Source organism: Engraulis encrasicolus, chromosome 6, assembly GCF_034702125.1.
Source record: "Engraulis encrasicolus isolate BLACKSEA-1 chromosome 6, IST_EnEncr_1.0, whole genome shotgun sequence".
Lineage (NCBI taxonomy): Eukaryota > Metazoa > Chordata > Actinopteri > Clupeiformes > Engraulidae > Engraulis > Engraulis encrasicolus.
The window spans coordinates 51,671,670-51,695,269 of NC_085862.1; the positions used below are offsets into that span (position 1 = coordinate 51,671,670).

The following is a 23,600-nucleotide window of genomic DNA, read 5'->3' on the forward strand; positions in this document are numbered from 1 at the left end:
CACTACACACAGATGTGTGATGTTGCAGACTCTGAATAACTGGGACACCAAGGTATTTTGTGTAAAAAATAGTTTAAAATATTTTATTTTTGTTAACAAAATTAAGTAAGATCATTGAACAACAAAAAGCATGTTCATTTGATTACAAATAAAGTCATGATGAAGGCCCATTTATTTACACAAACAAAATATCCCAAAATAACCCAAAAGACCTGGGAAGGACAATTAACACCTGAAGCACCATATTCCACATTGTGTAATTAAATTACCACTGGCACTTCAAGGTACAAGACAATGTAAGTCAAAATGGCACATAGTGTATGTGTTTCACTGTCCCGACTCCTGAACTGGCATCCCGATGTTCTCAACAAATCCACTTGTTATTGGTGCTTCCTGTTTCGAGGAAGGCCCCTGTGCCTGAAAGGGGAACAGAAAACACATGAGTAGCACATACACATATAGAAGACAAACAGAAAAAAAGAAAGACAGAAAAAGAAAGCAAGAACAAAGTGTGCAGCACTTTACTTGGACCAGCCATGGGGGAAATAGCCATGGCATTGTACTTACACCAGAGTAAAAGTTTTACCAACAAGTTAACAGGTGCTGGATTAATACTTCAGATATCAGTCTATATACAGTGTGTGCGCACAAATCATAAACACAGAAACAGTACATGAACAATAACATACAATGCACATTGCAAAGTTTACATGAAAGCATGGATCTTACATGAAAGGTAGAAAACATAAAGTTGCAAAAGAAAGAGCATGTCACAGGCAGTGTGGGCAGGGGATGGTTCTGTGAGTGATGGGGTTTATAACAACAAGTATTAACTTCACTTTACCAGTCTTTCAGTTATCATCCTTTCAATAAGCAATAAGATCTGAAATACCAAAATATAGTAAGTTTTAAAATTCGTCATTTGTAATGCCAAGCTTGACTAAAACTAATCTCAGTCTAATACTGTTTAATAGAAGCCTAATACTAGGTTAAGTATTTCACTTTACTACAGGGTATAGTAAAGAATGCATAGGCTACCCACTTTAAATCATTGTAAATTGGGGTTTTGTAAAAAAAATGAAAATAAAAAAAACCTGTAGTTTTCATACTAGTGAAATAGAATTTAAAGACGTCATTTTATTGCTTTGTCAGTCACCAGCTGTTCTCAAACTCATGTTCATTCTTGGCAAAGCACTTCTAACAATTCTAATTCAACTTATGGTATAATACAATCCTTGGTATTTCTATGCATTTAAATTCAATGGCTGCATAAAAGAAGGTCTCATAGCGTAGACTTAAGACAGCAGTTTTAGAACAGCTTGTGACAAAATAAGTGACTACTACACCTACTTTACAATGATTTGAAGTATACTGTATGTGTTGATTTTTGGGACACTTGGCAGCTTTGACCAGTAGCAGACAGGCATTTGACAGATGTGGCTAAACCCATTATCTGAGAAGTCCGTGGACACGGCAGATTGGCCAGAATAGAAGCTCTTAAGAACTTTGCAGTCGTGATAGCCGGGCTGCCTGGGGTGATATCATGATTCAACACCTCCAACTTGGGGCCAAATTTACATTTCCACAGACTTAACTGACTGGCTGTTTTTTACTTGTAAATAGAAAAAAAACCAGTTACAAATCAGCTTGTGGGGCCATCACTTGTGCCCTGTTGAAGGCAGATGGATAGACAGATGACATTGCTGTTGGACAACTGCTAGAATTTATATCTTTTGTTAAGCACATTATTCTACATGTGTTCATGCACAGTTTTGATTACCTCTGCGAAAGTGTAGAATGTGCTGTAAATAGCCATGAAAATAAAGAATATTGAATGAGAAGATGCATCATAAGTGTTCCTCTTTCTTGCCTACAATGTATGTATAAATGTCTGGTATGTCTTATGCCAGAGAGAGTAGACTTGGGGGTGTCTAGCTTATCTTCCAGCCAGTTGAAGCCCATGAATGAAGAAAGACATTTGCCTGATATTCTAGACACGCCATGATGATTGCCTGTCATGTGTCACATAATGTTCAACCAAGGATCTTTGAGAGGAAGAGGGCTCACTGGATGGAAAATACATTGGCAATGAGGAAGTAGGGAAATATTTTTCAATGGGCATCATTTTGGAGGGGCTGTTGCATCAGGTAGCAGGTTATCAGTGTGTAAGGTTTAGGTAATTAACACCAGGAGTCACTAAAGTTACAATAAGTCAACCTGGCATTCCATCCCACAAACATACCTTGATTTCCAGTTTACAAACATTTGCGTTATGAGGAGGGACAAGATGCTAAGCAGCCAATCACGTGAGTGTATTTTTTTGAGTGACAACCGTTTCCAACAATCACTCAGAGGCTGCAGACGGATCCTCAGGGGCCTATACGTACTATTAAGCTGGTTCAGGATAAGTTAAGAGGTAAATCATCTAATACAAGAGCCTGGAGTGCTCATTTTCTGAAGAAAAGCTCTAGTATTAGATGATTTACCTCTTAACTTTACCTTAACTTATCCTGAACCAGCTTTGTAGTAAAGGCCCCAGCTGTGCGCAAATGGGAATGTTTGTATACAAGAAACCTATGTACATTGAACGCTAGATGCCGTGTTCAGCATTTTGTTGAGGACTAGCCAGGGGCCTATAGAAATAAGAAGAATGTCCGCACACTATTCCCGTGTTGCTTTTTTTAATTTTTCTCAAGTGAGCGCTTTCGCGCTTTCGCTCTTCATCAGTCTGATGAAGAGCGAAAGCTCGAAAGCGCTCACTTGAGAAAAATAAAAAAGCAACACGGGAGCAGTGTGCGGACATTCTTCTTATTTCTACAATACTTTGGCCTTTTGTCATGCACCTGCGTCTTGGATGTGCGCACCACTAACCTACTGACTGACTAGCCAGGGGCCACCATCATGGTCTAGTTTCCATGTTTTTCACACTTATGGCAAAGATACTGATTTACTGCCACCTACAGAATATAATGTGCATATCGTCTTGTCACCAATTAATGGCAGCGCAAACTTATGTTGCGGTAGGGACACATAGACGCGAATTTGACCAAGTGCAGCGAACTTCGCCATTCATTCCTGTGAGCGAGGCAAAGTCTAGCAAAAGCAAGCGAACAGGAGCGAAGTGAAGCGAAATTATTAAACCAAGTTTAATATTATGCAAATGAGGAGCGAATTCACCTGCGGCGGCCCAATCAAAGGCCCAATCAAATCAACAACATAACTGTTCCATTCCATTTGAATCGCTGCGACGACCTGATGACAGTTGAGCAGTGTTGCCAGATTGGGCGGGTGCCCGCCCACTACTTGGGATGAGCGTCTGCGGGTAAAAACGGGAAAAATTGGCCATTTGGCGTTTTTTTTCCCCAGCCGTTTTGGGCCCATAGAAGTCAATGTAATTTGTTGATTTTGGGCGGAATTTAGCGCATTTTGGCGGTTTTTGAAAAGCTTTTGGGCGGGATTTGGACAGACACATCTGGCAACACTGCAGTTGAGCTGTCAGAATGGAACACTGAATTTCGCCTCTCTTCACCTCGCTCGTTTCGCCTGCTATGTGTCCCTACTGTTAAGGGTTAAAATCATGCCGGTGATCTGACTGAGCCATTTGTTCCCGTAGGTGGGGTCAACAAGGCATCTAGTGTTCCATACATGGGTTTCATATGCTTACAAACACTTAGCTGTGCGCAAAGAAAAGGGGTTCTTTCCAATACACGGACTTCCAATGTTAAACACCTGACCGCCTAGCATTTTGGGATTTCTGCACGCAGCCAAACGTTTGACAACATCGGAAACCCATGTATATCCATGATTCCATCCCATTAAAATGGTGTCCATGCTGTGCTGCACATTAATGATGGAGTAGGCCCTCTTGCTCTCAAGGATCTTCGGTACAACTCATGTCTGCCACTTTGGTAAACCTGAAGCAAATTAATAAACCTCATCTCTCGCTTCACTTTCTGCCGCATAACACTCATCACATCTCCACTCATCCAATCTCCTTGATGTGGATACTTACTTTGAGCTCTTGTACAGACGCTGTAGGTGTGTGTTGTGATGCTGAGGCCCCCTGTCTCTCTGGTGTCTTCGGACTCTGAGGTGTCTGTGCGGCTGGTGATGGTGATGGTGTTGCTTTGACTCTCTGCTGCCCCAGCTGGTGTGGAGCTCCCATAGTCCCGTTTCCCCCAGATGCCCCCTCAGCCTCAGCATGGACAGAGTCTCTACTGGGGGAGTCTTTATTGACTGGCAGCTTCTTCTCCTCCTTCTCCTTCTTCTCTTTCTCCTTCTTTACCACAGTAGTAGGAGAGGAAGGAGTAACATCAAGACCTTCTTGCTCCCCTGCACTTCCCTGCTCCTCCCCTCCTCCAGAGGCCTGGTCAGATCTAGCATCCTCCTCTCCCTCCCCCTCCTGTGTCCTCGGCCTGTCCGTCTCATCCCCGCTGTAACGGTGATCGGCGTTCCGCAGGGTCTCCACGACGACTCGACGGCGTTCTTCCATAGGCCTGGCTGCAGTCCTCTGGCGTACCGCTCCCCGTCTTTCTCTCACATCTCCTCCTGCTCCTGCTGCTACTGTTGCTCCTCCTCTTCCACCTCCTCTTTCTCCTCCACCTCCACCTCCAGCCCTCCTCCCCTGATCAGCGCTTCTCCGTCGGACAGGGGCGTCCCCTGCTCCTAGGTATCGCGGCCCGTCTTCCTCCCCCTCCCCCATCTCCTCCTCCTCGGTGTCAGAGTGTGCTCTCTCGGCCAGCGGGGCTGGGCGTGGTCGCGGGCGGCCCTCGATGCCGGGAGGAGGGGGGTCGCGACGTCCTCTCCTTAGCGGCCGCGTCAGCATGTGCGTGATGGCTGTCTGGGCACTGCCGTACGTGCACAGCTGCAGACACACACACACACACACACACACAAGCACACGCACACACAGAGAAATGAAAGGGTTAAATATGCAACTCAAAACACCACGTAGACTCTCACACCCCCACACACGGTCGGGTATGAAAGGGTTAACTCCACAGAGCTTGTAGAGGCCCTTTGCTAACACGAGGGCGGAGATGTGAAAATGGGTGTTGCCTAATTTGTCATTATATTTTTTATGTATACGGGCACTGCTGAAAGTGCACAGCTGCAAAGGTGTGAAAGGCTCATATCCGCAAGAGGAAGAGAAAATGTGAATTGCTGGTGATAAGAGGAATGCTGTGTGTGTGTGTGTGTGTGTGTGTGTGTGTGTGTGTGTGTGTGTGTGTGTGTGTGTGTGTGTGTGTGTGTGTGTGTGTGTGTGTGTGTGTGTGTGTGTGTGTGTGTGTGTGTATATGGTCATATTTCTGTCACTGGTGCAGAGTGTCATTACCACGATGGAGAGTACGATGGTGAGCAGCACGGGGATCTGCAGGGTGATGGGCAGGTCCTTCAGCAGGGCCCTGAGGAACTCACTAATGCCCTGGCCCAGGTGCTTCAGAGGCTCCGTGATGAAGGTGGTGAGGGTGAGAGAGATGGCCTAGAACAAGACAAGTTACAGACAACAATAGTAGGGGTTGGTATTGGCAAGGGGTTCACAAGTCGATGCGCATCACGATACACTGTCACTATGCGATGCTATCACAATACATTGCAATATACAGTATGTATTATTGCCAACCACTGTGCCATTTAATTCAGTAAATATGTAAAAATACAGCTTACTTGCCAGTAGCTGTGTAGCGTTCATAAGTCAATTTATCTGGTAACACAGAAAGATTACCTACTCTCTATTGAAAAAAAAAAAACAGTTGCACATTCCACACACCATGTTTTTTACTTTTATATTATCGCGATAATATCACAATACTTTGTCAAGAATTGATGCAGTATATTGTTAAAAATAAGTATTGCCATACATTGTCATGGCACTTTTTTTGCACACCCCTAGAAAAATGTAAGGGCCTCTATGAATGAGTTTTGTAGGCATTTACCATTGCAGCGCTGACTATTGGGGTCCCACATGGAGGACCAATTTTGGTGGGGCCCTAGGCAATTTAATAGCTTGCCTATTAGTAAAACCAGCTCTGGGACCCAACCATCCCTCAACCAGCATCACTGGACTCATTAACCAACATTATTGGACAGGGCCATAAGCACTGATAGAAATGATTTTCAAGCATTACTAGGACCATCCGCCAGAATTAGTTGTTGACAGCTGCCGAAGCGTCCCTCTTGATGTGCACTGACCAACCAGCTGGAAACTAAACTTTTTCAATGGAGTAGTATCTACAACAGCAATGCAGACATTTTTTAGCAACTGTAACATCCTGGGTTCCCATAGAACATTCTGTTCGACATAATCTCAGTTCCTCCTTTTAAAAGTTATACCATCATCAGAAATGTGTGTTGCAATAATGTTGGAGAATGGAAAAGTGTCACCCTGGTCTAAAAGAGTGACGGGGAAGGAAATGATTTTCCGACTGAAGAGGTTTATAATCGTGCTGAATGTTTCATTCACCTTAGTAGGAGGCACCAGGAGAAGAGGGTTGACCATTAGGAGTTCATAGTACTTTTGGCAGGGGTCATCCTGTAGAGTCCATGTGCTCCTGTACCACTCTACAAGACCAAGATAACAACAATTCAGGGAAATGTTAACTGAGAAGGGATAATTGTCAATGTTAAGAGATGTGGAACATCCTCAAAATAGATTCTGAGTGTAAGCTTCAATGGCTGTGGTAAGAACTCACTACAGTGATGCAATAGATATAACTTTGTTCTAAACAAGAAGTCATATCATTACATTACATTACATTACATTACATTATATTTCACTTAGCTGACGCTTTCATTTATTCAAAGCGACTTACAACTATTATTTTTTCAGGGTATTGGTTACAGTCCCTGGAGCAATGTGGGATTAGGTGCCTTGCTCAAGGGCACTTCAGCCATGGATGGAGATGTAGGGAGAGGTCAGGGGAGATTCGAACCGGCAACCCCTAGATTGAAAGACTCTAACCACTAGGCCACGGCTGCCCTATCATGCACATTGCAAAATGTCACTGTCAGACAAAAACCTTGTCTCTCCCCTTTTCATTGTTTTTTTTTTTTTACTTATTACAGTTATAAATCATTATTTTCTAAATAAATAATAATTTCATTGGTTATTATTAAATAATTTATCATAAACATATACCAATGAAGGCTGTCTAGTAGCACTGATTCATTACCTCCGCCAAGGATGGTAGGTGGTGGAAGGTGGTTGTCTGTCTGTCTGTCTGTCTGTCTGTCTGTCTGTCTGTCTGTCTGTCTGTCTGTCTGTCTGTCTGTCTGTCTGTCTGTCTGTCTGTCTGTCTGTCTGTCTGTCTGTCTGTCTGTCTGCAGCATAACTCAAAAACCAATCAACGGATTCGGACGAAACTTTGTGGAGTTGTTGATAATGATCCAAGGAACAAGTGATTAAATTCTGGTGGTGATCTGGATCACGAACCGGAACCAGGACTTTTTAAAAGATTCTGTCAGCAAGATAACTCAAAAACTAATCAACAAATTTGGACAAAAGGTTGTGGAATTGTTAGTAATGACCCAAGGAACAAGTGATTAAATTCTGGTGGTGATCCGGATCACGAATTGGAACCAGGACCTTTTTAAAGATTCTTCACTATAGACCCGTTCAGAGTCGACGTCCTTATGAATGTGTGCGCATCGTTGACTCAAACACACCAGAGATATTGTAAGGATATTACGAGAGACTCCACTTTTCTGGGTGGTACTGCACTCTAGGGGGAGTGCAGATTCCATTCAGAAAGAACGGGCTGCTGCGCTCAGAGCTGTATCTCGACAGCAGCCACTAGGAGAACTGCAGGCATGGGTAAAATCGGGAGTGGTGATTCTGTATGTAATACTGGGGGACAGTGCAGACACTAAAGAGAGAAAAACTGCCTTTCTGAAGCGTGTACGCTGATAAAAAATAGAGATTCCGAAAAGTACACTTGTTATGCTATTTTGAGAGGGAAGAGGCTGTTCCAGAAGCATAGGAGTTTGTTGTTACAAGACATTAAACTACTGACTGAACTGATGACATCTCCAGGAATACCCGTGTCCGTGGTGCCCACTACATATCTGAGGTTAGCGCGAGCATCCGTTACCTTATTTCGGAAAAAACACCTGTCGAGTCTCTGTACAAGTGAACGGAGCATGGACGATTTTGAGGCAGCGGTGCACACGCAGCCAAATTACGTCATACCAGTTTACAAACTCTAAAGGGGTCTATTGCTGGCCTATAAATATAGACGCCCCTAATGACCACAAATTGAATTGCGGGACAGGGCAAAACATTCCAGTTTCTAACTCCACAAAAATAAGGCAGAAAGACATAAAATGAAAATAGGTTGCAACATAGTCAAATGTTCTATCAAACAGCTTCCTTGGCGAAGGTCTGCGCTCTCTGAGTGCTTCTAATATTTAATGATGAATAAAGAACGAACATAAAATTGTTTTTCAAATTTGTGGAGAAGCAAGGGTTCTGCTGGACAGCGACGATATGTAATCCTACCATGAAGTAAATATGAAAACTAATAAATAAGAATATGAAATATGAAGTCATACCATGTAAACTGTCCACCCAGTCAATCTTCTTCACACCAGTACATTTGTCGCTTACTTTCTCCATCTTCACAATCTTGGCCTGATGCTCAGCAAAGGCGATCTGGCAACAAGGAAAACAAACCACCCAAAATGGGATGAGTGCAAGCTCCAGGTTCCTGTAGAACAAATTATTATTCATAGCAATGGCAATAGCAATAGCATTTGTATTGCACATCATCAGCGCATTCTTTCCCTTTCTCTTTCTGAAGTACATCGAGTTGCCATTGAATGTGCTTGAGAAAGAGAAAGGGAAAGAAAAAACAAATTATGGTTAGTATTATCTAAAGCAGGGGTTGGGAACCTATGTTTCGATGGCCCTTTACGGCCCTTTACGGCCCTTGAGGCCCTCTTATCTGGCCCCTGACATAACTTTAATGTTATGCACTTTCACATGTCTGTATGAGCACTGTCTATGTCCATACTGTCTTATGTCCATGTATGAGTACTGTCTATGTCTATACTGTCTATGTCCTTACCTAGATTAGTCTATGTCTGCATGGGAAAGCAAGAAACGTAATTTCAAATTCTTTGTATGACCAGTGCATGTAAAGAAATTGACAATAAAACCAACCTGACTTGACTTGACATGGTACAGTATATGACATGGTTTGTTAAGAAATGTTAGAAATTACATTTGCAGTCCAATTTCAGGGGACCTAGTGAAGGTAGGGTCTGTTGTAAAGGTGGCCACCTTCAATATCGGCCTAAAGTCCAGGGGGGAATCTGACTACTAACCATAATGTGTTTTTTTTTCTTTCTCTTTCTCTTTCTCAAGCACATTCAATGGGAACACATGTGCTTCAGAAAGAGAAAGGGAAACTGAACATAACAACTCTAGAAGTTAATCACCTGTACCTTGCAGAGGTAAGACCCAGAGCGTACCATGTACCATTATATAAAATAGCAAGGTTGTCTTGCCTATGTAAAACAGGGCGTACCTTATACAGGTAAAACCAGTTCCAGACGATGCTGATGAAGAAGCAGAGGGCGAACATCCTCCTGAACTGGACGAACCAAGAGACCGTGGACCACAGCTCACTACTGATGATCACCACAATCAGCACCACACACCCCAAGGTCTGCAATATACAACAACACTCTGAGGTTAACACAATCACCAACACACACTGAGGTTTGACAGACACAAGGAATGTATATGCCAAGGCCTGGCAGACACCAGGAGCATTAAGGTTAATAAGGTTAAAAACACAATTATCAGCACACACACACACACACACACACACACACACACACACACACACACACACACACACACACACACACACACACACACACACACACACACACACACACACACACCTCATGTTAAGTGGATAACATTATCCATAACTCAGACAATGATAAGGGATATTCCATGGTCTTGTATCTACATTTTTATGCATGACGATGAAGCATAAAACTTCCCCTGTTCACCTTCATGACGGTGTCCAGCTCAACTCCAAAGGCGTCTTCAAAGCGCCACTTCCAGGCCTCATAGTCGTGCCGTTTGAAGTCCACCAGGATCTTGCTGAGGGCATCGTCCAGGGAGCCTGTGGTCCAGCTCTCGCCATTCACCACCTTCTGGAGTTCTGCAACACCCCTCGCAGTCAGCTGCACTTTGGCATCGTAGTACTCGTCACCTGGACTTACACTTGACTAATGGGTCAGAGCAGGGGAAAAAAGGGAGCGGGTTGGGTTGGGTTGGGTTGAGTATGGGTAGAAGGTTGTCTTAGTGCTTGGAAGATTGCAATAATGTATGGTTTGAGTCTCTGAAGTGAGGGTAGCAGTGAAAAACCAACACACCAAGTCGCCCAGTTTCGAGATTTCCTTCAGGAGTTTGGCGATAAACCGTTTGAAGAGAGGGTTGCAGGTGAGGGGCTGAGGCGAAGGTGTAGGCTGAGGCGTAGTTGTCACCTTAAATTTATGCTCATCTAGCTGAAAGACAAAACAAATATTTCAGTCAATAAAAATGCCACCTTTGTCCTCCTGTCAAACTGTTGGCACCCTTTGAGCTGCACGATGTACTGTATGAATTGTGGTGTACAGAGTTGTTATTATGTTTGACTGACAGTCAGGAATGAAGATTTAAAGGTAGAGTATGCAAGATGGTGGCCAGAGTAGGTATTGCAACTATGCAGCTCATTGCAACGATGTTGCCCATTAAAAAAATATCTTTTTGTTAATATTTACTAAGTAGTAAACTAATATTAACTGATCTAACCAAACTACAGCAAGTTCTGCAGCTAAAGATGTCCATTACTGGAAATTAAATGACGGACACATAGAAGATCACCTTAAAGGAAGACTCCACCCATTTGCATTAGGCTTTCCATTGGCAGACACCCAGTCATATTTTTGAATGGTCGTGCAACACTCTCTCAATTCCCCCTGAGACAGGAGAAATCCGTATTCACCTATGCCCACTGCCTAGCAAAAATCTTACTCCGTCGTCACGACCGAGCCCACTGAAAGAGCTGCCTGGGTGTGGCCTGTGGAACTTGGGCATTGCAATGCATTATGGGGATTGTTGTCATAAATCCACAAGCACTAAAAAGTCATTTCTGCCTTTTCTCGGCCAAGAAGGCCCCAAATTAGAAATGTATGCTACTATTCTATTACATATATGACCCACTTTCAATACATATTCATGTCCCCACCGGTGGAAGGCCCCTTTAAGCTTAATTGTATTGAAAATGTGAAAATACTCATGGATAGATATAGCCTCTGTGAATGGGCAGCTTGAAATCCGGATGTTTATTACTGAAAAAATGACATACTGTAGGCCTGCCTTTAAAAAAAGGTACGGCAAAAAAGTCGCTTATTCATCCATACAGAAGACAATGGTCTTACTTCCTTCTGTAGCTTCTCGACTTGTTTGGTGCACTCTGACACATCTGGACATTGTAGTGTAGGGCACTGTGGGCACTGTGGCGCGTCCTGGATGTACTCTCTCCGTTTGGTAGGTACATTGTTGTAGTTGGCAGTCTGAAAGAAAGTGAGTGGCAGTGCTGCTAAGTCAACACAACACTACCAAAATGTATTTCGATGCATGGGCACCACTGCTACAACGAGTAGAACACGGAACCGTGTGCTTACCTCAGGTTTTCTCATAGTTTTTGATGTGGCGTCGTAGTTTAGCATGTCAAATGGATCGACCCAATCATCATCTTGGCCTCGCGCAAGAAGCAAGACACTGAACAGACTGAAAATAAGTAAACATCTCTCTGGTGTAAACTGTCCGAGAGCGGACATTTTGGACCACAGTTTGCGTGGAGATGTAGCTCCAAAAGGAGCCAGAGCAGTCAACGAAGATTTGCTCTGTATCTATTTACGACACAGACAGTGTTATTATAGCCCGAATGCATATAACAACACTGCTAGGACCTGTCACAATGGCTAGGCCTTTAGCGGCGGCGATAATGTTAGCAAATCGCAGCCAAGATCGTACCAAATAGTTTGTAATCGCGACATAGGCCCTATATGTTGAATAATATCGAACAAATCACTGTGGTTGCGGGCACCTAGATTTCAATACATGGTAGTTCCAGGGGTTGCGTTTGGGCATGAACCGTTTCCATTACCAATGTTGACACTGCATTGCATTATTTCCTGTTTTGTTTCCAAATTCTCCTTCACCGTTTTTGATCTGTGTGAAATATGGCCATGCATTCATTACCTCCACCTACAGGGCTGGAGTATGGAGTGGAGTACCCTCAAGTCTAGTGGAATTGTGCTCTCTACAGGCCAACTGAAGGGCTGCAGCAGCCAATCCATGACAGAAACAAGAAACAGCTTGAACTCAAACTGTCACTCCCCTTTTTCAAGCTCAAAATTTAATGTCATCACTGTTTTTAGGCCTATACATTATGTTGGGCTCATTTCTTGAAATAGAGATAGCATTCTGCAAACAACATGGACCTACCAAATGCTCCAGAACAACCTCAAGCGACTTGCGGATGCCTGTGTGTTCAAGGGGATTCAGGGGATTCAGCCACTCAACCAATCCCAGAAAGCAGCACATCAGGGAGCACTGAAGAACAAAAGTCTCCGGCAGTGAAGCCGACAGGAGGAGACATACAAGTCTGCTGTCCCGGGCCCAGGGAATAAGGAGACTCAGAATTGGGTTCCCATTACATTCTATGTAGGCCTATTAGGTAGGGGGCCCTTTCTGGTGACTTTGTCCTGGGCCCAGCTAAAGCTGTCAGCGGCCCTGGTCCCCGGTCCCATGGAGCTGCTCGGTAGAGTGGAAAGGGTGCTGAGGCATAACCATCTATCAAAAGACCCCAGTGATATCCTGCTCTTCAAGCCATCGATGCTGAAATGCTGGAGGATCCAGAGGGTCCACATCTTGCGCTGCTGATTTAGCAACTCCGAGCTGTCAAAGGGCAGGCCTATTATGTACCGGTGTGACCAGCTGCCTGTCTGGATCCATACTAACATCTGGTGACCCAGATGTAGTGTGTGCGCTGCTCACCTGCTCCAGCTGCTGTACATACATCATCAAACCTACCGGCCCCTTTTCCTGTGTACTTGCCATCACATCTGCCTGCTCCAGTGTACACAACCCTGTCTGCTCCAGCTCCTCCATCGCCTCAGAATGTCATGTCCTCACACACATGCACACACTGCAGCTGATCACCCTCCACTGGCCGGCCTGTTATTGGACCACTGAAGCAGGACCCTGACAATTGCCAAATGCCAAGCCCTGGGACATCAATCCGTATGACTACACTCTTGTAAAATCATTGTAGTATATCAATAATACTTCAGCGCATTATACAGCGACATTATGTAACACCATGCTTTTGTTTTTTGTTTTGTTTTCCAGGTGTCTCGTATGGTCGGCCATTTACACAAAGGAGTGCCCGCACTGGACCTGCCAATACAGGTGGACGGGTGTTAGTTCTCCACTTCACCTGCTGGACAGCACCACCAATAAAGACGCCATCGAGCACCTGCTGCGGAAGCACCGGGGCCAGAAAGACTTCCTGCGCCTGCTAGACCAGGAGTACGGTGAGATGGTACACACCGCTCTGCTGTTGACCCCAGTAGTTCGCAGCACCCAACCACCAGGCTGCACATTATCTCACACAGACAAACAGCTTAACGCCAGCTCAGCACTGAAAACCAGCCAGGACTGGGTGCTTGAGACTCAGCAGTTGTGGCAGTCCCTCACTGGCGGCAGTGCAACAAACCACTGTGCTGGTGGTGACCTTAGAACCGGCCGGTCCTCCTCGTCCTCCTCCTCCGAAACCTACTCTACCGTCTGTAGCGTTGACATCAGAAGTCAGAGTGCTGAGGGACATTGTGGAGCAACAGCAGCCTCAACAGCAGGAGCAGAGGAAGAAGCAGGGGAGGGGAAGCACAACCCAAGTCACGCTATGTACTTGGTCCTCAGTTCACTGCTGCCAAATGGGCACAGACAGGTAGGCTACTTTTACTAGTAGACAAAGAAGAGAGTCACCGGAGCATCTTCAGATGTGGAAATTTTACTGTTTCATTGGGCAAGTGCCAAGACTAACATTTAGATCAGTGGTTCCCAACCTTTTTCTTCGGGGACCCATGTTTTTACTATGGTAAGCTTTGGTGACCCAACCACGCGAGCACCCTCACGAGACGGAGTCACAAGATGCCCTCTGTTTCCTTGGAAAACTAATTTTATTTATTTATTATTTTATTCCTAAATTCGTCTTTGGTCAAATATAGAATAAATGTTTAATGTAGCACTTACAATTTGCTGCTTCTATGCATTTATTAGTTAAATGCTTTGTCATCTATTCAACATGGATGAAACCCCTTAAAATCAAGAGGGCTCCGCGACCCCCTGTGGATCTTTGGCGACCCATAAGTTGGGTCCCGACCCATAGGTTGGGAACCACTGATTTAGATGTTGTCACGTCTTATTCAGAGTATAGTCACAGACTACTAAAAATGAGGTGATCAAATTGAAAATTTATGCAGTTGAGGGTTAAATTCCCTTGTAGCATAGTTAAATAAAAAATGATCATGGTCACTGCAAGGACTGCAAGTCAAAATGCCTGCATATTTTGCCAATGGTAAAGGTCTAGCTAACAGAATTCAAATTTGTGTATAATTGGGGAAAAAGTGATAGCAACCCAAGACTGTGCTTATCAGACAAGATTCCCAAACCCAATTTGTCCTCCTAATAGCGGCAGAGTAGAAAGACAGTGCACCATATTGCTACATAAAATTATGTCTGAGTTTGAATCATAAAGGCGGATCCAGGACTCCAGCACAATTAAACAACATGTACAAGACTGACTTCCTCTATTTTCCTTATTTTTTAATTGTTCATGGCGGGGTTTGAAACGGCGCAGTAGCTGACTGCAAATGGACTAATGAAATGCAGGAATGAGTTGCTGGTGTGAGACTAATGATATGCAGCGGTGTCAAAAGTAAAAGTAAAAGTAAAAAAAAAGAAACACAATGTTCTTCCAACATTGCTTTTTGAGTAGCCCGTAGACCTGTTTACTTGTGATCAGCTAGTCCTACCTGCACTGGTTGGATCAAATTTGTGGTGGGTTCCTGTTAGGTTGTTTTTGTGTTTTTCAGTAACAACACAGTCTATCTACTTCATTAGGTACAATGGATTAACTGGTGTAAAAGCTATGCTATATGTGCTAATGTTATAGCCTACGTATAACACAAATTCAAATGCTTTTACTTTTGACACTTCTGATGATATGCAAGACAAGAAGAAAATCAGCTTTATTCAATTTAAATTCAATTCAGTTTATTATAGGGACCATGTACAATTAAAACATAAAGGTTGCCATTTCATGCATTGTACCAGAGTTAGCCTTAGGCTGATTTACATCTGTAGTCCTTGACAGGACATACAACATTAAAATAAAATGAAATAAAATAAAAAGTAAAACCATCAAAAACATACGAATATATACACTTTAAAAACAATAAACACTCACATGGGAAGTCCCCTGCAGCGCTCACCCCCCCCCCCCCCCCCGCCACACACAGACACACACACACACACACACACACACACACACACACACACACACACACACACACACACACACACACACACACACACACACACACACACACACACACAAAATAAAAACATTGAGCATCACCATAGCCTATATCAATGGTTACAGACAGTAGCCTAACACCAAATCTAGTATATCAATGAAATATTATATTATAATATTGTCAATATCTTATTACATGCTCATATATAATAATAATTATTATTATTATTAAAAATATAATGTATATCTGCACGGTGGGCTCCCATCTATCTGCCCGCGCAACGCAGCCAATGGCGCTACTGTACACACTACAGCGCTGCACACAGCGCACACACGCCCACCAATCCCGCAAGCGTCAGGGCTCGCTCCCCGACCCCCCTTTGTGTGTGTGTGTGTGTGTGTGTGTGTGTGTGTGTGTGTGTGTGTGTGTGTGTGTGTGTGTGTGTGTGTGTGTGTGTGTGTGTGTGTGTGTGTGTGGTGGGCAGTCCCCACCCCTATGTTTTGGTCGTCACATCCCCCTAGATCCAGCAAGAATGTCGGAGCTGTATGATTTAAAAATAGACACCTCAGCTCGTCTTCTGCTCGCTGACAGTCTGGCCGACTAGGCTTCTCGCGACTAGGCTTCTCCTGGCTTCGCGAGGACGGGAATGCGAACATGGCTACGGATCTGGGAGAGCTGCTGGTTCCGTACATGCCCACCATCCGCGTGCCCAGGACGGGGGACCGTGTTTTCAAGAGCGAGTGCGCCTTCTCCTACGACTCTCCCGTAAGTAGCCTGTTTATGGCGCGATAACGGCCAGGGTCCGGTAGACGACTACAGAGCCTGGCTGTCACACGTGAAGTGCACCAGCTTGCTTGCTGCGCAGTTGTCCTTACATGCTTGCTTAAAGGGATGCCGTGGTTACTGTTTGCGTAAAAGCGTTGGAAAGCCTATCTAGTGGGCGTGCAGGTAAATAAATAAATAAATGAACAGGATGTTGACATGTTACGGGAGGAGATTTCCTTTGTGAGAGTTGTATGTGCGCAGGAGGATACAGCCTCACGAGCTGTCATCTTCAGCGGGTTACCGTTTCCTTGGCTTAGACGGGTCACTCTTTTGAACGCGTTTGTTCCTACCTACGGACTGTATATTTATCTTCAAGGGAAGGTGTGCGTTATTCATCACATTTAACAGGTGTTTTTTATTTTGTACATCTGACACTGATAGGACAGTGAGTGTGGATAATCATTAAACCATCAACTGCGCATTCCAAGTGAAGTGTAAGCTACTGAAGTCTGTTGGGAGTTTATTTCAGCCCTGTCCTCCTGTTGTACCCAGTAAATCGGCCCTCTGTGCCCCGTAGCTGGTTACTGGCAGTGTATGGGTGCAGCTAGGCAGTCGGCCTGCTGACCTATTAAAAAATCCAGGTCAAGATTCACCACCTGTCACCGCACAGTGGAGCCTCGCGGACCCCAAAACTTCACTTCACTTGAGCTCTGGAGTTCCCGAGTGAGAGAGACGGTGGTCTGAAAGGTGTCATGGCTGAACTGTCTGCGGTGGCTGCCGTTAGTTCTTTCTCAGGCGAAACAATTTAAAATGTGACTCAGCTGTGTGCCGTGCTGTCCCGGGCCGTCATGTCACACCGACGAGCCGAGCAGGTTATTTTTACCCGCGCGCTCTGAAAGCTCGTGTGTCACTCCGGCTGGTAACGGGCTCGAGGCCACCCCTTCCCTTCCTAGACCTGATAGATATCGGGCGAGCGCTGGGAAGTGGGCACTGACAGTTTCGCTCCCTCTATGACATTGAAGCTTCTCTTAAACCACTGGCCCAATTCCTACTCTCTCTCTCTGTCTGTCTCTCTCTTTCTCTTTATTTAACTATCTCGCTCAACCTCTCTCTCTCTCACTGTCTTCCTCTCCCTCCCTCCTTAACCCCCATCTATCTACCACTCTCTCCTCTTGAACCACTGGCCTAATTCCACTGCAGCATGCCCTCACTGCTCGCCCGGATCCAGGAGTGGGCATGACGTGAGAGCGCCACGTTTAGTTTCGGCCAGACATATAGTCTTGAAGTCTGCTGAGTTTTTATCAAGTTGATTTAAACCAGGGATACAGGCCAGAGAGGACCTCCCCCCAACCCCCCCCCCCCCCCCCCTCTCTCTCTCTCTCTCTCTCTCTCTCTCTCTCTCTCTTCCTTACTTTTCCGTTTCTGTAGGTCAGTGTGTGGGATTCACTCGTTCTCTTCACCTCCTTCCTATTCTCTCTGCCTCACTCTCTTTCTCACCCTCACTCACTCACTGTGTCTTCGGAACACTTCCCCTGTGTGTGTGTGAGGTGTCAGATAAGGTGAGGACTAGCCCTGATAGTGTGTTTGCTATTTTAATGCCCTGCGCACCATGGTCTACCTGAACAACAGCAGCAAAACAACAGCTACAGTGCAGTACAGGGCAAACAGCTGATGGCTGTAAAAACATACAAACACATCCGAAATGCGCGCGCGCGCGCACACACACACACACACACACACACACACACACACACACACACACACACACACACACACACACACACACACACACACACACACACACACACACACACACACACACACACACACACAGCCATCTTGCTATGCTAGTTGCTGTAGATACCAGCAGTGTGAGAAATGTTTAATTTATTTAGTGTGTTGAGTAGTTGGGATTTGATTAGGGCTGTAACGATACTCGACCTGAAATTGTGATATGCAGAGTCACGATACTGTATCGTGGTGCAAGATGGAAGTACTGTGACATGCCCTTTCAAAGTTATGTTAGCCTGCAATCCAGACAACAGTGTTGGCAAATGTGAAAAAAAGCAAGTGAATTAATTTAAAAGGATGCATTTGAAAAATGGTGGGGTGTATCGAACCGTAGGTGAAAAATCATGACACAAACCAAATTGTGGGCTGAGTGAATCCTTTCAGCCCTAGATTTGTTGTATTTAATGTCGTTATTTCCAATGTGTGCTGTGCTGGTTATTGTTTGTTCGTGTGAAGCGTTACTTTTTGAATTGAAAGTGTACAATTGAATGGGGTACCACCACCCCAACCCCCTGTCTAGACCAGGGGCAACTGACCTGTAGGCATACACAGTGCAACATGGGGTGTCAATATTTCCCAGTAAACTTATATTAATCTGGAGTATTTACAACAAATCACTGAAAACAGCAGGAGTGATAAACACAATGATGGATGAAAAATTTGCCATGCTTTCAGGAGAATTTTAATGCATCGCAATGCATTGTAGAATTAAACACAAACAGATCATTGGAGTGCTTCTGGGTCTTAGCCTTTTTTCTTTGGTGCTCATCAGTGTAGGGGCTCTCAAGTTTAGTCCAGGAAGCAAAGTTCTGAGACACTCAAGGTTGTGATTTTTTTTTTTTTACAATTGCCTACCCGTTTCAGCCTGAAAGGCCTTCTTCAGGGCATATATGTACGTGTATATACTGTATATACGCCCTAAAGAAGGCCTTTAAAGTGATACTGTCCCATTTTTACCACCCTTCTTACATTTTACCTCCAAGCTAACAGTTAACATTGAGTCCTATGAGACCAGTTAGCCGCGAGCTGGTCTCATAGGACTCAATGTTAAATGCTAGCATGGAGGTAAAATTTGCACTGCCATAGCCAGAGAACGGTTGAAAGTACAGGAGAACGGTAAAACCCTATTATTTAACTCAAGGGGAGGTGTAAAATAAGCTAATTTCCAAAAATGGGACAGTATCACTTTAAGGCTGAAACACGTAGGCAATTGTAGCCAAATAAAAAGTACAAAAAATCGCAACCTTTCGTGCTTCAGAACTTCTCTTCCTGGACGAGCATTGTAGAATCAAACTGTTTTGATTAGAATCTAATACCTCCCGAATCGCATCATGAGGGCAGTGCCAATGCACACCACCAGTGGATATTATCTACTTGTAAAACAGGGTTTCCCAACCAGGAGTGTGTGGATATTATGCAGAACAGGGGTTCCCCACCAGGTGTACGTGAACCACTAGGGGTATGTGAGCACACTGCAGGGTGTTCATGAAAAGATGTAATAATAACAAATGTATGGAATATAGTCAAAATGAGACAGAGGAAGAGATATGAAGAGTTTTGTTGCAAAATTATGTAAGCGCTATGTTTTTACCTTTGCATTTTATTATGACTTTTCAGACATCGTATAATTTAGTGAATGTGAATTCTTGCCTTTCAAATTTTGAGAGCATTCTTTTTAAACCTACAATGTTAAAAATGTATTGCAATTCAATGCAATGCAATGCCCAATACAAAATTGTAAATTTCCCAAAATGTTGCAAAATGGATATATGTCATTTGGCTATGAAGCTCTTCATATATACTGCAGCATGAGTTAAGGGGTCCTCATGGTATGACGTTAAGGGCTTAGGGGGTACGCAAGACAAAAAAGGTTGGGAAGCAGTGGTCGAGGAAGTCACAGTATGGGCAAACGGTTAGGTACGCTGTAGTTGGGCTTGTATGCCGGGGGGATTCCAGGCCTGGCCTCTCCCACACCCACCTCCTACTATGGTACCCTGACCATAGTGCTGCCCCCTGGCAGTCCTCCATGACTGGACTGGGGTACCCTGACCATAGTGCTGTTCCCTTGCACTCTCCTCCATGACTGGGGTACTCTGGCCTGACCATAGTGCTGTCCCCTCCTCAATGAGGTGCTCTGGGGTACCCTGGGAATATTACACCCCTCCGTTAAAGTATCCTCAGCATAGTGCCGTCCTCTTACACCCTCCTCCATAACTGAGGTACTCTGAGCATAGCAGTACTTTTCAGTACCTTGCGCCTGTCCCATGAGGCACATTTGGGTACTCTGGTCATCAGGTACCTGGTCCATTATCATAGTGCTGACCCCTCCCTTGAGGTGCCCATTTGACTCCCCTATTGCGCAGTTGAGGCATAAATGCAGTTCCGGTGTTGTGCGCTGTGGTGAGTGGCGTCAAGACATCAATGGGGCTTTCCCAGTGGGATTTTCATTAGGAGGCATTATGGAATGTCACATCAGATGACCTAATGTTCTATTACGGCATGTCATGTCAGAGGTTCTAATGTTCTATTTTTGGATGTGATGTCAGTGGGTAAAATATTCTGATGTGACGTCAATGGGTACAATATTCTGATGGGACGTCAGGACAGGAGGCGTAATACGCCGATCATGTGACATCTGGGGTGTGTAATGATATGATGATATAGAATATCATGTCAGAGTACTACATTTTCTATTATGGGATAGCTTAGGAGGTTTCTTGCACACCTCCTTCGGCCAGGTGCATTACATAGCCACAGGGTCAATGTTACGAAGGAAAGATCCCACATAGTTTAGTAAATGTTTTTTTAGAGTTGCCTGATGATGGTCTTTTGACTGAAACATTACAATTAAACTTTGCAAATAAGGCCTGATTAATTGTCTTTGTCATAATTACAGGATATGATGTCAGTAGCCACAATATTCTGATGCCTCATATCTGCTGATGTCACACCTGAATATTACGTCCAATTATGACATCAGCAGACACTGTTTATTGCTGTCACGTCTGCAGGCAGATTTTTCTAATGTGACGTTAGAACTGGGGATTATAATTGTAATGTGACATTAGGACAGGGGTTTAATATTCGATGTGACGTTCGAACAGGGGCTCAATCTTTTAATGTGTTGTTAGGACAGGGGCTTATATGGGTAATTGTAATGTGACATTAGGACAGGCGATTAATATTGTAATGTGATGTCAGCAGGACATGGGTTTGATATTGTGATGTGTTGTTAGGGCACAGGGTCTAATAATAGGCCTATTCTAATGTGATGTCAAAGGGTGTAATCATCTAACAGAGTATGTGATGTCAGATGTAAATGGTGTGGTCCGTTTTACGGAGAATAAAAAAGTCCTAAAAAAGACTTTATCCAGCTATTGAGTCCTGTGTGAGGATAATGTTGCCAACAACACTGCTGCGCTTATTACATATAGGCTATATCATGTGATTTGTATTTGTAATTTTTAAATATGCTCTTCATGTAGTGCTCATTGTACCTACCGTATAATAAGTGGCTATTTTGGTATGATTCTAATGCAGTTATACATTGTTTTTGTGATCATGACTACAGTATCTGTGTGTGTAAACATGTAGTGTAATTGTAGGCAGGTACTGTCAGTGATTATGACAATGATAACCCAGTGCATATGTCCATTGAACAGATATTTGTGTGTGTCACGTCTGTCTGGAAACAAGTATGTGTCAAATGTCAATATTCAATGTATAAATGTATGAGCATGATGTTATGAAAAGAGTAGAAGTAATGAACATGTTATGTTACAATGCTGTATCAGAGGAAAACCAATGTTCAGAACATGGCAGTAATAGCGGTGTGTGTGTGTGTGTGTGTGTGTGTGTGTGTGTGTGTGTGTGTGTGTGTGTGTGTGTGTGTGTGTGTGTGTGTGTGTGTGTGTGTGTGTGTGTGCAGGAGTCAGAGGGAGGCCTATACGTGTGCTTGAACACATTTCTGGGTTTCGGCAGAGAACATGTGGAGAGACACTACCGCAAAACAGGACAGAGCGTCTACATGCACCTCAAACGCACAGTCAGAGAGGTAAGCACACACACATGCATGGACGGACACATGCGCACGCACACACACACACACACACACACACACACACACACACACACACACACACACACACACACACACACACACACACACACACACACACACACACACGTGCACACAAATATATACACATACACCATTTCTAATATATTTTTCAGGCTTTTTATGCCTTTATTGCGATAATATGAGAGGAGACAGAAAACAACTGGGAAAGAGAGATAGAGTAGGGCTGGGATATGGCCTGACTTGAACACGGGTCTCCATGTGCATGCAAACCCACATACACAATGTATGCCTTCTAACTGTACTTACTGGTTGGATGTTGAATTGCTTCATGATGTTCAGGAGCTTATGGAGTTCATGGACATTGTTGTTATGATGTACTATAGTGAGCAAAGAGTGAATTGGCCTGCCGACGGGCCCATCTGCAGTAAGAGGCTAATGGATTTAAATGGTAATTGCGGAGTAAAGCCTGATGGACAAATTCAAGCAGAAAGTTGATGGATCATCTGATGGACCCATCTGAAGGGGAATGATGATGAATATTACATTACATTAAACTTAGACACTTGCTTACACTTTTATCCAAAGTGACTTATTTACAGGGTACTGGTTACGGTCCCTGAGTAGTATGGGAGGTAAGGTGCCTTAGTCCAGGGCACTGCAGCCATGGAGTGTGGTAGGGAGTGGAAGGGTGGGATGTTAACCTGTAACCCTCTGATCTTAAGCCCATGTCCTTAACCATTAGGTTACGGCTGCCCCCATTTAAAGCTACCTAATGCTTTACAGTTACTACAGTTATTATTATTACCTCTGCCAAGGAGGTTATTTTTTGTGTCGTACCTTAGGTTTGTTTGTTTGTTTGTCTGTCTGTCAGCTGAATGAGTTGACAAAAGGAAGGTGATTACATTTTGGTGGTGATCCGGATCACTATCCAGATCCAGGAAGTTTTTAAAGTATTCTTCACCATTGTGGGATTGGGCCGAATTTTGACATTACATTTTCGAACTCCACAAAAATAAGGCAGAAAGGCTTAAAAAAAACAAGGTGTAATATAGTCAAATGTTCCATCAAACAGCTTGCGTGGCAGAGGTCAGCACTCTCTGAGTGCATTTCTAGTTATTATAATTTTATTATTATTAACAGTATATTGCCGTTATTTAGGTATTGGTTAGCTGTAGTCCCTGGAGCTATGGTAGGTTAGATGCCCTGCTCAAGACAGGTGCAGACAGGTGCGTAGCACCGGTATAAAATTTACATCAAGTGTGCAGTACCGATAATAGAATTGGGTTAATGCTAGCCAAAAAACACATTTGAAAATAAGGAAGGTCTACTATTTAAGTAGAAAACACATATATTCACA

General features: G+C 44.0%; 2 protein-coding genes across 2 annotated transcripts in view; one reads left to right on the forward strand and one right to left on the reverse strand.

Moving 5' to 3' along the window:
• Window positions 1–53: 53 nt before the first annotated feature.
• Window positions 54–12,192, reverse strand: clcc1 (chloride channel CLIC-like 1). Its single transcript, XM_063201908.1, has 10 exons — window positions 11,686–12,192; window positions 11,440–11,574; window positions 10,393–10,524; window positions 10,024–10,245; window positions 9,528–9,668; window positions 8,551–8,650; window positions 6,464–6,561; window positions 5,336–5,482; window positions 4,013–4,864; window positions 54–417 (listed from the first exon to the last, which is right to left on the reverse strand). The coding sequence occupies exons 1-10, from the start codon at window positions 11,839–11,841 to the stop codon at window positions 328–330; spliced, it is 2,073 nt and encodes a 690-aa protein (XP_063057978.1). The 5' UTR covers window positions 11,842–12,192; the 3' UTR covers window positions 54–327.
• Window positions 12,193–16,147: 3,955 nt separating this feature from the next.
• The window catches only part of usp13 (ubiquitin specific peptidase 13), a 52,950-nt gene continuing 45,497 nt past the window's right edge, over window positions 16,148–23,600 (forward strand). Inside the window, exons 1-2 of the mRNA XM_063201919.1 lie at window positions 16,148–16,371; window positions 22,091–22,216. Coding sequence (XP_063057989.1) covers window positions 16,261–16,371; window positions 22,091–22,216 — 237 coding nt within the window. The 5' untranslated portion in view covers window positions 16,148–16,260. The remainder of the gene's footprint in view (window positions 16,372–22,090; window positions 22,217–23,600) is intronic.

What these genes read in the sequence shown, in the direction of transcription:
- clcc1 (XM_063201908.1), bottom strand. Translation starts at nt 11,841, where the DNA reads ATGTCCGCTCTCGGACAGTTTACACCAGAGAGATGTTTACTTATTTTC. An exon ending in TCGAGAAGCTACAGAAGGAA is followed by an intron (nt 10,525 to 11,439) that starts GTAAGACCATTG and finishes TTTGTCTTTCAG; the next exon opens with CTAGATGAGCATAAATTTAA. An exon ending in ACTGGTTTTACCTGTATAAG is followed by an intron (nt 8,651 to 9,527) that starts GTACGCCCTGTT and finishes CCTTGTTGCCAG; the next exon opens with ATCGCCTTTGCTGAGCATCA.